At 38.1% G+C, this 14,067-nt stretch overlaps 2 protein-coding genes across 2 annotated transcripts; both read left to right on the top strand.

Annotated features, from left to right (window-relative positions):
- Window positions 1–21: 21 nt before the first annotated feature.
- On the top strand, window positions 22–5,461 carry CstF50 (cleavage stimulation factor subunit 1 Cst50). Its single transcript, XM_022058730.2, has 9 exons — window positions 22–163; window positions 361–557; window positions 1,132–1,286; window positions 1,458–1,688; window positions 2,023–2,183; window positions 2,713–2,863; window positions 3,351–3,444; window positions 3,928–4,059; window positions 4,480–5,461. The coding sequence occupies exons 1-9, from the start codon at window positions 75–77 to the stop codon at window positions 4,590–4,592; spliced, it is 1,323 nt and encodes a 440-aa protein (XP_021914422.1). The 5' UTR covers window positions 22–74; the 3' UTR covers window positions 4,593–5,461.
- Window positions 5,462–5,992: 531 nt separating this feature from the next.
- Window positions 5,993–13,361, top strand: LOC110827271 (uncharacterized). The gene is made up of 7 exons (XM_022058766.2): window positions 5,993–6,163; window positions 6,628–6,729; window positions 6,843–6,981; window positions 7,852–7,970; window positions 8,880–9,080; window positions 9,213–9,594; window positions 9,673–13,361. Exons 1-6 carry the CDS (start codon window positions 6,107–6,109, stop codon window positions 9,552–9,554), a joined length of 960 nt encoding a protein of 319 aa, XP_021914458.2. The 5' UTR covers window positions 5,993–6,106; the 3' UTR covers window positions 9,555–9,594; window positions 9,673–13,361.
- Window positions 13,362–14,067: the final 706 nt, after the last annotated feature.

Raw genomic sequence — 14,067 nt, 5'->3', positions numbered from 1 at the left:
TTTGCGAGTTGGCAACCATATCTGCGATCGTAAACAAAATCAAGTTTAGGTAGTATATTAACAAATTAATATTTATGGCAGCAACACCAACAACGAATAATGAAACTGTTGATCCAAAAAACGTAATAAAAGCAAGAGATTTATTATATCGTTTGATGATAAGGTACGTTACATACTTACAGTTTTTTGTATAATTTCGGTAACTTGTTTGTACATGGTGTTAACTGGTCTGTCCATACTCCTCTCGAGTGAGGTATTTGTTACTTTTGATTTCCATAGTTTATTAGGTTACTGAATATTCATTATGGATGGCATTGAAAAATTAACATATTGCCTTATGCTTCTGCATGAATGTTTCAGCCAGTTATTTTATGATGGGCACCAGAGTCTAGCTGTAGGTCTGTCAGCAGTAGCACAAGCTGATCCACCATGTCCTCCATCAGACAGGCTGCTGCATGTGGTGATGGCAGGCCTTCAGCATGAACCAGAACGGCCACAGAAAACAGGCCCTGTGCTGACAGTTCCAGGACCAGAGGGCTTGACATCAAGTGGATTAGGTAGGTTTATTACTTTCATCGTCCTAACTCACCGCAATTATATTTATGGACACATCCATATCTTAAGATATAAGACATAACTCACCAACAGACATATCATATTTACTCCTGTAATTCTCTATTTGATTGATGTACCCCTCCACTCATTTTTGGGAAGGAAATACATAATATTTTTATGACATGTTCTCTCCTTGTTTTGAGCCTGTTTGTTCTAAAACATGTGGATTTTCAACTTTTGTGTGCTTTTGATTATGGAATGGCAGGAAGACTGCAGAGTGGGATGTGATGAAGAGTACATAATGGAGCTGCTGCAGAAAATATAAAAGGAGGAGGAAAATGATTGTTTATAACAGAGATCTAAGTTCTCTGGAACTATGATAGTGTTTCTTATGACATCCAGAACCTGTTAGAAGAATAATTTGTGTATCTTTTCTCCTTCCTTTACATTTATTATAACCAGTAATGGACACAGTCAGGGATGTGTATAGTAAACCATGCCAAAATTGTATAAAGACAGTGGCTGTCTGATATGAAAGGACTAGAACATGTTGGTGTTTGTACTTCACATTTTTAGATCTGGAGTTTGAGACTGATGTGCAGACAACAGCACCTGAACCGGCTCTTTATGAGACAGCTTACGTAACATCACACAAGGGTAACTGCCGTGCTGGTGCATTCAGTGTTGATGGACAGCTTATTGCTACAGGAAGTGTTGATGCATCTATCAAGGTAAGGAAACTAGCTGTAAGTCTATTTTTCTGGAGCGGACATTTGCTTTTGCTGTAAACTAGTGCTTGTTACAGTGATATGACTGGAAAAAGTGATAGAAAGGTGCAGCAAAACAGGTAAATTAAAAAAGTTTTTACTTTTATGAAATGAATTTATGCCTTGCCTTCGCAGATTCTGGATGTGGACAGGATGTTGGCGAAGTCTGCACCCGATGGCTTGGACCCGTCTGGAGACTCACAAGGTCATCCCGTGATCCGCACACTTTATGACCATCTTGAGGAAGTGACGTGTCTTGAGTTCCACCCACGCGAGCCCATTCTGGTGTCTGGTAGCCGAGACTTCACAATCAAATTGTTTGATTACAGCAAAACGTCAGTGAAGAAGGCATTCAGGACTATTACTGTGAGTTGTTTGTGGTGGCCCTGAGACTTGTCTGATGTTTGTGTAAGGTAACACACACGCACATGTGCACGTGTTAACTGGAAAGTCAAGTAGTTGCCAACATGTTCAAACTGGAGAGCTGTTTCAAACTTGTGTGACTTTCACTTGGTGTCAGTAGCTGATGAGTCTGTATAATGTTGACTTTGTTACTTATAATAGAAAAACGAAATACTTTTGGTTTGGATTGATTCGGGGTGGGGCCCAGTGGTTGTCTTAGATTCCAGTATTAGGAAGTAGGCACGTGATTGGAATTCTGGTCATTGAAATGAAACAAAGCAATGCGCTGTATGTGCAGGATGCAGATCAGATTCGATGCATGTCCTTCCATCCCACTGGAGACTTTCTGGTGGTGGGGACCTCCCACCCTGTAATCAGGCTTTATGACGTGATGACGGCACAGTGCTTTGTGTGCAGCATCCCCAGTCATCAGCACACTGCGGGCATCACCTCCATCAAGTGAGTAAATGCTGTGTCGCAGGGAGAAAAGAAAATCTTATATTATCTTGTCTAATTAAAAGAAATTTTGAAATTTGTGTATGAGCCTCATTCAATTAGAAAGAGAGAAAAATGAGCTCGGATTGTGTGTTGACCTACCATGGAAATGACAATTTCCATGTGACAAGACTGAAAAGAAAAATCATAGTCCAGTGGTTTAAGTTCATTTGAAATGTGTTTAGCGAGGTTTTATTTCCAGATGACTGTTTAAACAAAGTTGTTTTCTAAGCATTTCAAGACAGTTCAACTCAACTTTCAAATAAATGTTCAAATTATGTTGATCCCTGAATTTGGGTGTTGTGTGTCTCTCTTGTGAAAGACCTGCAAAAATTATGCTAAAATTTCTTCAGTTTTTGGTGTTACAGCTTTTTTAATTCATTGCAAAAATCCAAGTTTTAGGTGCCTGCTTGATCATATAAGTTATTCTGAGTGAATAGAGTATGTTTTATTATATCAGGATTAAGTGACAAGGAGTACGATTTGGTTGTAGATATTCTCCAGATGCCAAGGTTTATGCATCAGCTGGACGAGATGGAAGCATCAAGATCTGGGATGGTGTATCCAGCCGTTGCGTCAATACATTTCTTAAGGCTCACGATGGTGCAGAAGTGTGTTCTGTGAGGTTCTCGCGCAACGGGAAGGTACATGACCATGCATTTTGCTGGACACTCCCCAACAAATAGGCCTAGATGGTGTGGTTTGGATTTATTTATACTCTGTTTGGTATAATTTTGGATTAAACCAGGTGAACCGTAACCTGTGGCCTTTAAAGGTGTTTGTCTTTGATTTTTACTTTTTTATTTTCTTCATTTTACACCTTAAAAATCTCTGTTAAGTTATGTAAAATTACTCGTCTTTGAATATTAACATGTGGGCTACAGAGGTCTGTGGTATCCACTCTCAGAAATCACACTGGTAAACAAGCACACATTCAGAAAAGTCTTAATAATAATAATTATACTGTTTTTAATGTAAGTACCAAATGCCAGAAAAACAAAATAATAAAGAAGGGACTTAATGGTGGCATTGAATGTGTTAATTGAATTGATGTACATTACTGCAGGAGACTGGTGTGACCCATAGGATGCCAGTTATCCACCTTTAAGCATGTGTTGACGTGTGTTGCAGTATCTACTCTCATCAGGCAAGGACTCGCTCATCAAGCTCTGGGAACTGTCCACTAGTCGGTGTCTGATTGCCTATACTGGTGCTGGTACCACTGGTAAGCAAATGGTCTGGTATTGTGCTGTGAACTTGTAGGATGGCTGGGCCACAAGCAGCTTGTTTCCTTTTTGTTGACAAACAGAGACTTGAGAAATGGGCTGGGACTGATACATAGGTTGGACTTTAGAAACAGATGCATACAAAATTTTGGTTGTGAATCTTGGAAAGTAGCCATTTATTAGACCTAGATGTTGATGGGAGAATAATATTAAATAGATATTGTTGGAATGGGTTTTGGTACCACTTATCTTTAAATGTCTCCCATTTGATGCTGTTTAACCTACTCAGATGAGACAGCATCGTTACAGAAACTTAAAAAAAAACTAATTAGGTGTTAAATGAAACATCACTTTGTAATTCTAGTAGATCTGCATCTAACGTATGAATCATTATTAATAAACAAACTTTTGTAATGGTTTTGTTATGAGTCACAGGTATTGTTCCACATCATTGATAATAAGAATCATTTGTTATGTCTCAGGCAAGCAGGAGCACAAGGCACAGGCAGTATTTAATCACACAGAGGATTATGTGCTGTTTCCTGATGAGGCAACAACGTCTTTGTGTGCCTGGAATTCACGCAATGCATCGCGTAAACAGCTGTTGTCACTTGGTAAGTTGCGAAACCATGTTACAAAACCAAGTCTTGATTGAGTGAATGAAATTGTCTGTGGTTTGCTGTCAGCCTTGTGAGGCTAAAGGTGAACTAGTGTTTTGGAGGAAGCTAAACTGATTATGTGAGAAGCTGTTGCAACAAATTGAAGCTGTTATGTTTGATTGTCACTGCACTGATAAGCCAGCAAACTTTAAAACTTCTCTCCATGTAAGTATATTAGGAATTTCTTCCACTACGATATTATAAGAAAAATATAATTAAATTACAGTCCAGTATGATAAAATAGATACAAAAACTTTACTATTTACAGGTTGTATTATTGGAAACAAAGCCCTTAAAACTTGTTTTGTGCTTTAAATTCTTGTTGCAAGCTATGTATTCTCAACGGGATTGTGAATTGTTCGTGATTGGTTGCAGGACACAATGGTCCAGTGAGGCTTATTGTTCATTCTCCTACTGCCCCAGCATTTCTCACGTGCTCGGATGACTTCAGAGCTCGCTTTTGGTTCCGCAGAATGCCCATGCACTGACTCCAATTAGAAGGTCTTCAAGATATCAATGCCAGGGACTTCTCAGCCTGGATGTGGAATATCTGTCAGGAAATCAAAGTGTAGCCATCTTCCAAGTAGTATTTTATTTTATAAGTAAATCACAACAGGAAACCAAATGCTCTGTAATAATATTCATCCAAGGTGTTCATAATATTAAATGTTTCAGAAGATGGTTTTATATTTGTGAATAATATGTTCTGTATGGATGGTAATAACCATTAGAAATATTTTTATAAATATTTGTGTTTCTTCATATTATTCTCTTGGTATGATATACAATGAAAACTCAATATTAAAAGGTTTACAAGTTTTCACATTTTTAAGAAAATCTATTTTATTGTCATTCGTTTCAGTCCCCAACTTTGCACATAGATGGCAAGTAGGTAACATTTATTAAGCCTTTTGCATAGTTAGGTTACCCTCCAAGGGTAGGACTTAGCAGCATATTAAAAATATGATGCAGCGTGTTTAATTTTGTGTTGTTTCTCATGGCTAATGAATAGGAGTTGAACATTTTTATGAGATTGTGGTTCACATTGTACGAGATAAAAAATGTTCAACACTGATTGTGGTGATTAAAGGGACCTGCTTTTTCTTGACTTCAAAGTTTCCGTTAATGTATCTCTCTGAAGTCTTTGCTTGTTGAAGAGCAAAATAGTAAGACAGTATGGATGCATTCTTTGATGTTGTTCACCGCTTTTAAGAATAAAGACAAGGTGTGATCAGCAGTTCTGCGTGATGGAAGACTAGTGTATTCCAGTCAGCTGTAAGATACTTAGAGAGTCAGTTGGCTTTACCTTTATAAGTGAATTAAATGAGCAGATTGAATCCATAAAAAGTAAAGTTTAGAGAGTGGCATTTCTTCGAAGTGTGTACCTTTCACATGCATTTGATTTCCTACACGATCTTTTTCAATTTCCTACAATAACATGAAGTTGAAGATAAGTTTACCCATTGCATACATAACATACTATGAAATTGTATAGGTGCATGGAGGTAAAGCACCATTTATTTTGGACATGTCTATTAGGTGTGAGAGGTCAGCATCATACATTTAGTACTTTACCTTTGCAGAAATATCTTAAGAAAGAGATGGTATTTGCATGCTACATTTGTAGGTTATGTATTGATTCTGTATCATTTGTGTATATTATTCGGAATTTTGTGCATGTGCCATGAAGAGTGATATTTAGAAAGAATGAGGCAAAATGTTTTTTGGTAATGAAATGTAATAAAATCGTGTGATAGCACCGTACTGTAAATTTATATTTGTCAGTATTATTATTATTGAAAGTAGGCGCCAAAATGTATGATTCTGATTTTTACCGGAAGATATCGCTACTATGGCGTATTTTTTGAAGTTCAAGTGTAGTCACGTGACCCACGCTAACCGCCATCTTTGTGTGCTGTATAAACACTCGAACCGGGATAGTGACGATTTCAATATTTCCTAAAGTTTTTTAGCGGGTGTAAGTGATTAAGTGAATCAAAACATGTCTGGAGAGAAAGTGGACGCCAAGAAAGAAAATGCAGTTGATGTTTCAAATAGGGTAATGTTACATATATTGAGATATATGATGCAGAAGTTTTGATCCCATGCTGGCCCAACGTGATGTAGAAATACGGGAGGCCAACAGTAACGATGGAAAATTGCAGTACTTGGCCTGTTTATAGCTAAGAGTCGATATTGAGCATGACTGAAGTAGAGGTTCCAATGCACCTAATAATTAATGAATGTGATCTTTAATACTTGAGGAATGTAGTTTAATTATACTTTAAAGTATGATATTTGTCCTTCATGGCGGGGTGAAGTAAACGTCGGTCGTCGATATCCATCTGGCGGGAAAGGAGAGAACTTGAAAAAGGGGCGGCAATTTGGAAACTTTGAATTTTTTTGATATGTTTTGGGTATTTTTGGAAATGTTGTTATTTAAGCTCTTGGTTGTAATTTATAAGCACGTTATATAAATAAATGAAGTAATACAATGCTTCGTATTTGTGATGTTATGGGCAGGAATCAGAAGATGATGCTCCACAGGGTCGTAATCGAAGAAGTGGTGGTAAAAGATTGTCTACAATCACAAGAACTACTCAAGAAGGAGAAGCCCTTTTAAAGGTAATAGTTATTGAGTCCTTTTTGTTTAGACAGTTCAATTTGAACATTGCTACTTTTTATATGAAAACTAGCGAGGTGATGAGTGATTGATGGTCATGTTTCTTGTATTGTAGGGTTTAGGGCACAAAGAGGAGAGTGGGAGTGCAGAAGTGGAAAACAGGCGACGTACCAGGTCGTCCACCAGAGGTGTCCCACCCACTCCACCTCCTCCAACCAAGAGAGAAAAGAAAACACCACCTTCTGGAGGAAGAGGTTAGTTAATGTATTTCTGCCGCAGTGTAAAATGGTAAATTGTTTGTGGATACTGCATTGCTGGTTACTGAAGTTTGGAACAGGTGGATGGATCTACTCCGTGGTGTAGATAATACACAATGCATGTGGAATATTTGATATTGTAGTTGGGGGGAGGGGGGGGGGTTGTTGTTTCTGAAGTAAGCCATTTTCAGTCTAAATTGAAGTAGTCTGGTCTAAATTAATTTCGCTCATTTCCTTTTTAAAATTCATTTTCATTTGACAACCCACATAACTTGCACAGTGTTAGAACATAATCAGGTTTACAGGAATTGTACTGCCAGCCAGTAACATAAAGTGCTTGGATGCTGTCATTCAGGTTTTTCCTTTTCGTGATTTACTTTAGTATTCTACAGTGGTTTCAAGTGTTTCTGACATTAGTGTAGTCCATATAATATACGCCCGGCACATTTATTATATAATTTATTATTATTAAATATTATGTATTAACACAGATGCTTGCCAGCAGCTGACAATGATTTCTTATTTTGCCCAGATGTGATATTTTTATCCACCCTGTTTTAATGAGAAGACACTGAGCAGGTTGGAGTGGCAGTAACATGTTTGATATGGATGTACAAGGTACCTGGTTTAAATTATGGCTCATTTTTGTGGTTTTGCTCAGACACCAAGAAAATGCTGGGGACTGTGCATTACAGTCTTCCTATTCTATTTGAAACTATAAATCTGCAGTTGTCAAGTACTGAGGAATTAAGCAGGCAGTGCTTTGTATCTCATTTTCGTCAGCTCTGGCTTTCAGTGATGCGTGTGTGCTGCTTGTTAGCTGCATGTCTTTGGAAATGCATTTGAAGAATACTTTTTGTTCCTCAGGTTCGCGACGTGGCAGGCCTAAGAGAGACGAGAACCAGGACGAAAAAACAAAGGAGGATGACAATGGGCAAGAAACCAGTAATGATGCGGAAAATGATAAGAGTGATGGAAAACCAGAGGTAATGAGGCAATGTTTTGCCGTTTTTCTTAGCAGAATTTGTCTTTGCTTGCAGTTATTATGTCAGTGGTGTCTGCATTAAATAGTTGTGAAGTTCATATTCATATGTGGAGTGACTAACACACCCAAACAACGATTCAAGCGAAAGTAATGTGTTAGTACAGTTGGACCTTGGTATCTGTTGTCAGCTTTCTAGTCTAAATTTTTTTATCCATTATCCGCTGTTTAACGTTATTATTTCCATATCTGTCATTAGTACCCATCATCTCACGCCACATCATGTATGTTATTTCCATTGTCCTGCGGCATTAGTCCACGAGGAACACTCGTAGCACAAGACATTCTCAAAGCACTTCCCTCCCAGTGTTGTGTTATATTTACAACTTTATTTTTGCAACAAACACAGCTGTTAGTTGTCCAGCTTTGGAAACAATTTGAAAGCTGGCAAAGAACAGTCGGTCAGTACTGGACATGAACAGAAATACTGCCTGGAATAGTAAGAATAATTATGGAAATATTGATTTGGATTTGTGATCCACAGTTTTAGGGTGGTAATGTGAATTCCACTCTTTGACAGTGTCGAGGCCAGTCTTTATTGGTATTTGTTTACCTGAAAAGGATTTGGTGCTTCAATGACTTCCTTGAAACAAATTATTATTATATTATGCGAGCGTATTGCGGCATATCCAACCTTTTTCATCCGTTACCTTTACAGAACCAGTTAAATGACTTAAATTGTGGGACCACTGTACTTCATCCAGTCTTTGTTTCCGTTTAGAAGTACGCTATGGAAATTTTATATTGAAATGGTTGGTGATGTACAGCATTGCTGTTACTACATTTATGGAAGGTGAATTCATAGTATTTTACACACAGTTCGGTGTGTATATTGTATTGGGATTGTTGTCAGCCTGAGGAGCCACAAGAAAAGAAGAAAGGAAGTGATGCGGACTCCAAGATGGAGGTGGATGCGGAGAAACCGACTCCTGCCGCCCCCACTCCTGCACCAGCAGATCAGGGCTTGAGCAGTAGTCAGACACAGAAGTCCGAATCATCCTCCGATGGACCAGAAGAGACGGCACCAGTAACTGAAAATGCTGGGAACACAGAGGTGAGAAATAATTTTCAGCCGCTGTAGTATACTTGTTACTGTAGTCGTACTGACCTTGTCTGCTTCTTCCAGAAAAGTGTCCATAGTCTCAGAGTTGTTGGTGTATGTAGTGGTTGATACACGATGTTGCAGACCAAAAGTTCAGATGGGAACCATAAAGAAGCCGACAAACATCCATCTCTGCCCAAGGATACAGCTGATGCCGCTGAGAAACCGGCATCCGTGGCCGAAAACAACGCGGTTAATGATGATGAGGAAGCTCCTAGTGGCGAGGAGAAGCCTGCCCCAGTCCCAACAATACCAGCATCTGCAACAACAGCACTTGTCACGCCGACAACAGATGGAGCCAGCGGCGAGCCCAGGAAACCTGCCGTCAATGTTGTAACCCCCACCATTGAAAACAACAAGGTTACTGCACCCACAACCACAGTGACGGCATCGACAGAAGAAGGGAAGCAGAAGGCAGCAGAGTAACAGTCATCGCTGGGCTTCGTGTACCTGATTTTTATATGATGTAAGTACGCAGTGCCACTGGCTGCACATTCTGTCCGCTAACATTCCGCGTATGTAACAACTGTTGTTTCTCTTGCAGATCCCTTTTGACGCTGAGTCGTCATATTTTAAATACAGTTTAGAACAAGTTGTACAGAAGATGAGTGAGAGAGCGAGCGAGAGGGATAGAACTTTTGCCCTGTAAAAAAGCAAGAAAATGATTTAAAAGATATAATATAAAAATGGGAGTCTTCAATAGTGCTACAATATTGTGTGTGTTTCATCTTATTCTTGACAGTGAATTTGTTGGTAAGTGCTGATCACCTCCACCCCACGTGAGTCCCAAATTATCCTGCACAGCATTTCTCAGACGCTGGTGTGATTTGGAAATGGCATCTCTGGAGTTCAAACATTTTGTATTTCTCCTTCATTCTGTTCTTATCTCGTTTTCTTGATCTTTCATAGTTTTATAACATTGTCAGTCAGTTCTGCGTGTTACTGAAACCCTGTTGGTGGAAGATGCATTTCGTAGTATGTTCAAAATGTTTATACATTATATCTTACTTTAAAAAGGCAATGTTGTAGACAGATTTAAAAATATGTTTGTCACTTCAGAATGCCTCAGTGAGGGTCTGTTGGCATATTTTCGCAGCCGTGGAGCGTGTTGAATTTTTAATATGTGGATGTTTGTTGCAAAAGTATGCCTCTTCGTGTTCATGCTTGTGGCTGTAAGATGGGCCCTGCAGTTTGTTGGCACCAACTCAGGTAATTCTTCAAGAGAAAACATGAAACATGGACATGGTGTCTGTTGTGAGTGGCAGGCACAAGTGTGTCACGAATCACCCTCTTTCCGAGTGATCGAAGACCATACCAGATCTCCAGCAGCCTCCTTTACATTGTTTTTGCCTCATCTCTTTCTATACCACCTTTCTGTGCAATGTGTTTCTTTGGTGCCTGACCTCAGGAAGGCAGTTACGTGGGGAAGGGGGGAAGGTACGTGTTAGGTTCGTATCTTGTTGATTTTCAAAAAAAACCAGGACATACACAATCTATACTTTTAAAGTACATGCTGTGTAGAGTGAAATGGTTTTTTATTTTGCATTACATTACAGTGCAAATTATAAAGTTTGTAAAAGTTAAGGGAGGAGTTATCAATTTTAAAGTACTGTAGGATAAACTTACATGAATTTATAGAAATTATTTTAAAAAATGTTTGTTTAGAGTTTATCTTCTTCTTTTTTTTTTCAATTACTAATCCTGTTCATGATCATTCAGTTTTAGGAACTACACTGACTGCTATGTTTTGCCCTTCTGTAATCATATTGGTTCGATGTGAGAGACTGTTCCTGCAGTGAATTTGCAGTACTTGTCACCACAAAGGTTGTATTACTGTTCTTGTGAAATTGTTCATAGAATTGCTAATTTATTTTATCTTAATAATTTATTTTTGTTCAAAGAATTTTATAGGGTTCAAAACTCAGCAGCCCACAAGTGTTGGGCCTAAACCATTCCTTTGCGCTGTCTCGATCTTCAACATTCGAGTTTTGTGTCACGTGTTCTTTGGCGAGTCATTGGGCATTCTGGCTGGAATAAACCTCCTGGCGGTGGTTTTAAAAATGAAATGTACTATCAGTTATATAACTGATGTCATATTTTCTTAAATTTATGATGCACTTTCTAACATGATGGATCTTCCACTCAGAGATTTGTAACATTAAAGAGCATAAAGTAAAAGGCTTGTTCTGGAAAGTTCTGTAATGGGAATGTAGAAAATTTGTTTCGATTTTAACTGTTGGTACCAGCAGCAGATGCTAATGATCCTGTAGTCCTAAAATGGTTCTTCCTCTTTATTTTTGAAAGTGGTCCGATTCACAACGAAGGAGTTAAGAAGACTTGTATGTGAATGTGCTTTCTAGTGCAACATACTACATTGAGAAAATATGATATATCCAGGTTTATGTAATATCCTCATCCAAGTTTTATTTGCAAACTATAGAGTTTGGTTTGTGTAATTTGCTTACATATGTGAAGGAAGAAGGTCCATTGTAAGAATGTCAATTAACACCAACATGGGATGGGAGTGAAGTCTTTGTTGCTTTTTATTTTGTATTGATGTGCCATTTCTGCTAATTCCCCCTTCACCCTGACCAAAATATTGCCGAGGAGTCAGGATGTTGCAGAAAGGGCAAAACTGATAACATTTCACTGCATCCATCCATCCATCTGTAATAGTCATTCATTGTCATCCTTAGATCATCTTGATGTTTGTAATTATTATTTTTAGTTAGGTCCCCTGTGAGCAGGTCTATAGAAGATGAATGTGTAGTTCAAATATCTGTTAGTATGTGAGTAGTCATCTCTTTCTAGGGACTCGCTGTAGAACAAGTTTGTAAAATTTCATGTAAAAGCAGTGGTTTTAACACGGAAGAAAGTGTTTATGAAAGTAATCAAAATTTGATTCTTTATTATTATTATTATTATTATTTGAGGGAGCGAGAAGGACTACTGCTGCCTCGTTTAAAATAATAAATAGAACAAAATGGTCACACTGTTTTCATTTACAATACACTTGTTGCCACAAGTACGTACCTTCTGAAGGTCGGAAAGTCCGTGTAGTTACAATCAGAAAAATAAATTGATTCTAAGGAGTTGAAGCATGAGATGTGTAGAAAGATTTCATGAAGTTTGTGGTATTCCAGATGTTTCCAACACAACGCTTTCTGCAGTCAGAGGTGCGGAATGTACATGTGGGATTCCTTAAAATAAATTTTTCTTGATGAGAGAAAATTAAGGGATGAGATTAGCCTGAAGTACTGAGTTGGCAAAATCTGGAACTGATTTTGAGATCAAACCACGCGTTATTGGCACACCTGTAAACTTGCTGCAGTCAAATCTGTAAAGCTTTTAGAGATACTTACCACTTTATTACTGCATTACCATTTGAGCTTGTTATTTATCTTCACTTAGGAGTTGCAAGAGAGGTCAGTGACACGTGCCAAAAGTTTGTCATTTGTTTTTATCCCCATGTCAGGTTCTTGTAGCACATATGAGTTTGTAACCAGAATATTGTAACTTGACCACTGAAAGGTAGCAAAGCATTGTATCAGCCACAATGAATGGGGTCAACTTTGAATTACAGAGTTCTAATTTTGTATCCTGTCGCAAGAGTTGTCTGTGAGGTAAAAATTTCCTCATCTCTCATCCAGTAGTTTCAGTTGAATCACGACATGTTTGTTGCCTCTTCCCTTCCATTGTCATTCTTTCCTGCACATCTGTACTTTTGGTTTCAATATCATTACCATTTTCCTAACCAGTTTTAATTCCATAGACGTGGCTGAACTGCCCTGCCCCCTCTCTCTCTCCGCTCATAATTTATGAAGTTTCACTCTGCTTTCCTTTATTCCTGTGTTATCTCTATGGGTGTTTTCTGTTTACTTCTTAAAGATCCATTCATGAATTTCTTTAAAAAGTGAAAATTTTGTGTTCAGGAGTGTAGAGACCTTTCCTTTGTAACTTTTAAAAATTGTTCATCTTGTTAGTAGCTTCAGCTGTGTGCTAATCATTCATCTATTTGTTATATTAACCAGTCAGCATGTGCACTCTGGTTGCATACATTTTGATTTTTACTAAAATGGTTAAGTAGCTGCAAAAACTTGAGAGGATGGGAAGATTGTATGATAAGTACTACACTGAGGTTTAGTTGTAATAAACTTTATTGATAAGCTTAGAAAAAATGTGTAATATATAACAATAGAATAAAACATTGAAGTAGTGTCATTATAAAATCAATTTATGGAAAATATAATGTAACAACAGTTCAAGGAATGAAGGACTGCTGGTCTCCGGTATTTCCCACGTGGCCAGAGAACCAGGAGGATTGGTAATTATTATTTACTGTGGTAATTTGACACCATTTAATGGTTAGAAATGTTGGTGCGTGTCTTTCGTGCCAATTCTTGCACTGACATTTTCTGACACCCTGCATGTGACAGTTCCTTTTGCTGTCATATTTGTGGGTGCTGTCAGCGTTTTGTCATTTGTAATTGTAAATCTGTTCAGAAATGGTTTACATTCACTCATATGTTAGAACCAGAAGGTTCATCAATATTGTCATCGAAGCACGTCACAAGTTACTTTACTACCCTGATAAGGTTTCGTAAATATTGTCTTTTGTTCTTATATCGCAGTTTACCCCCTCCCCCATCCCCAAAATACCGTGTCTGTTTCTCATTTATCTCCTTCCAGCTCATCAGGGAATTTGTAACATTTTCTATGCTTTTGTGAGTGAGTTGTATTTACAAGCTGTGGATTGCTAGAGGTTGCGGCACAGGGCAAGAGAAACTTAATTGGCTCTGAAGAGTTACAGATTGTTTGTTCCTGAAGATTTATGGCTTATTGCTTGTTTTAAAACTGGTTGGAACATCCCTAAGGTCAGTGCCCTTAGGTAGGTAAGTGGTTCAACACACAAATAATTAAAGCTAATGAAATTAGTCTG

This window comes from Zootermopsis nevadensis, unplaced genomic scaffold (assembly GCF_977971745.1).
Source record: "Zootermopsis nevadensis isolate Lab colony 2312 unplaced genomic scaffold, Znev_1.0 Znev_ptg000010l, whole genome shotgun sequence".
In the NCBI taxonomy this organism is placed as follows: Eukaryota; Metazoa; Arthropoda; class Insecta; order Blattodea; family Termopsidae; genus Zootermopsis; species Zootermopsis nevadensis.
Note: the sequence above shows the minus strand (reverse complement) of the source record. Positions and strands in the feature narration are given on the sequence as shown.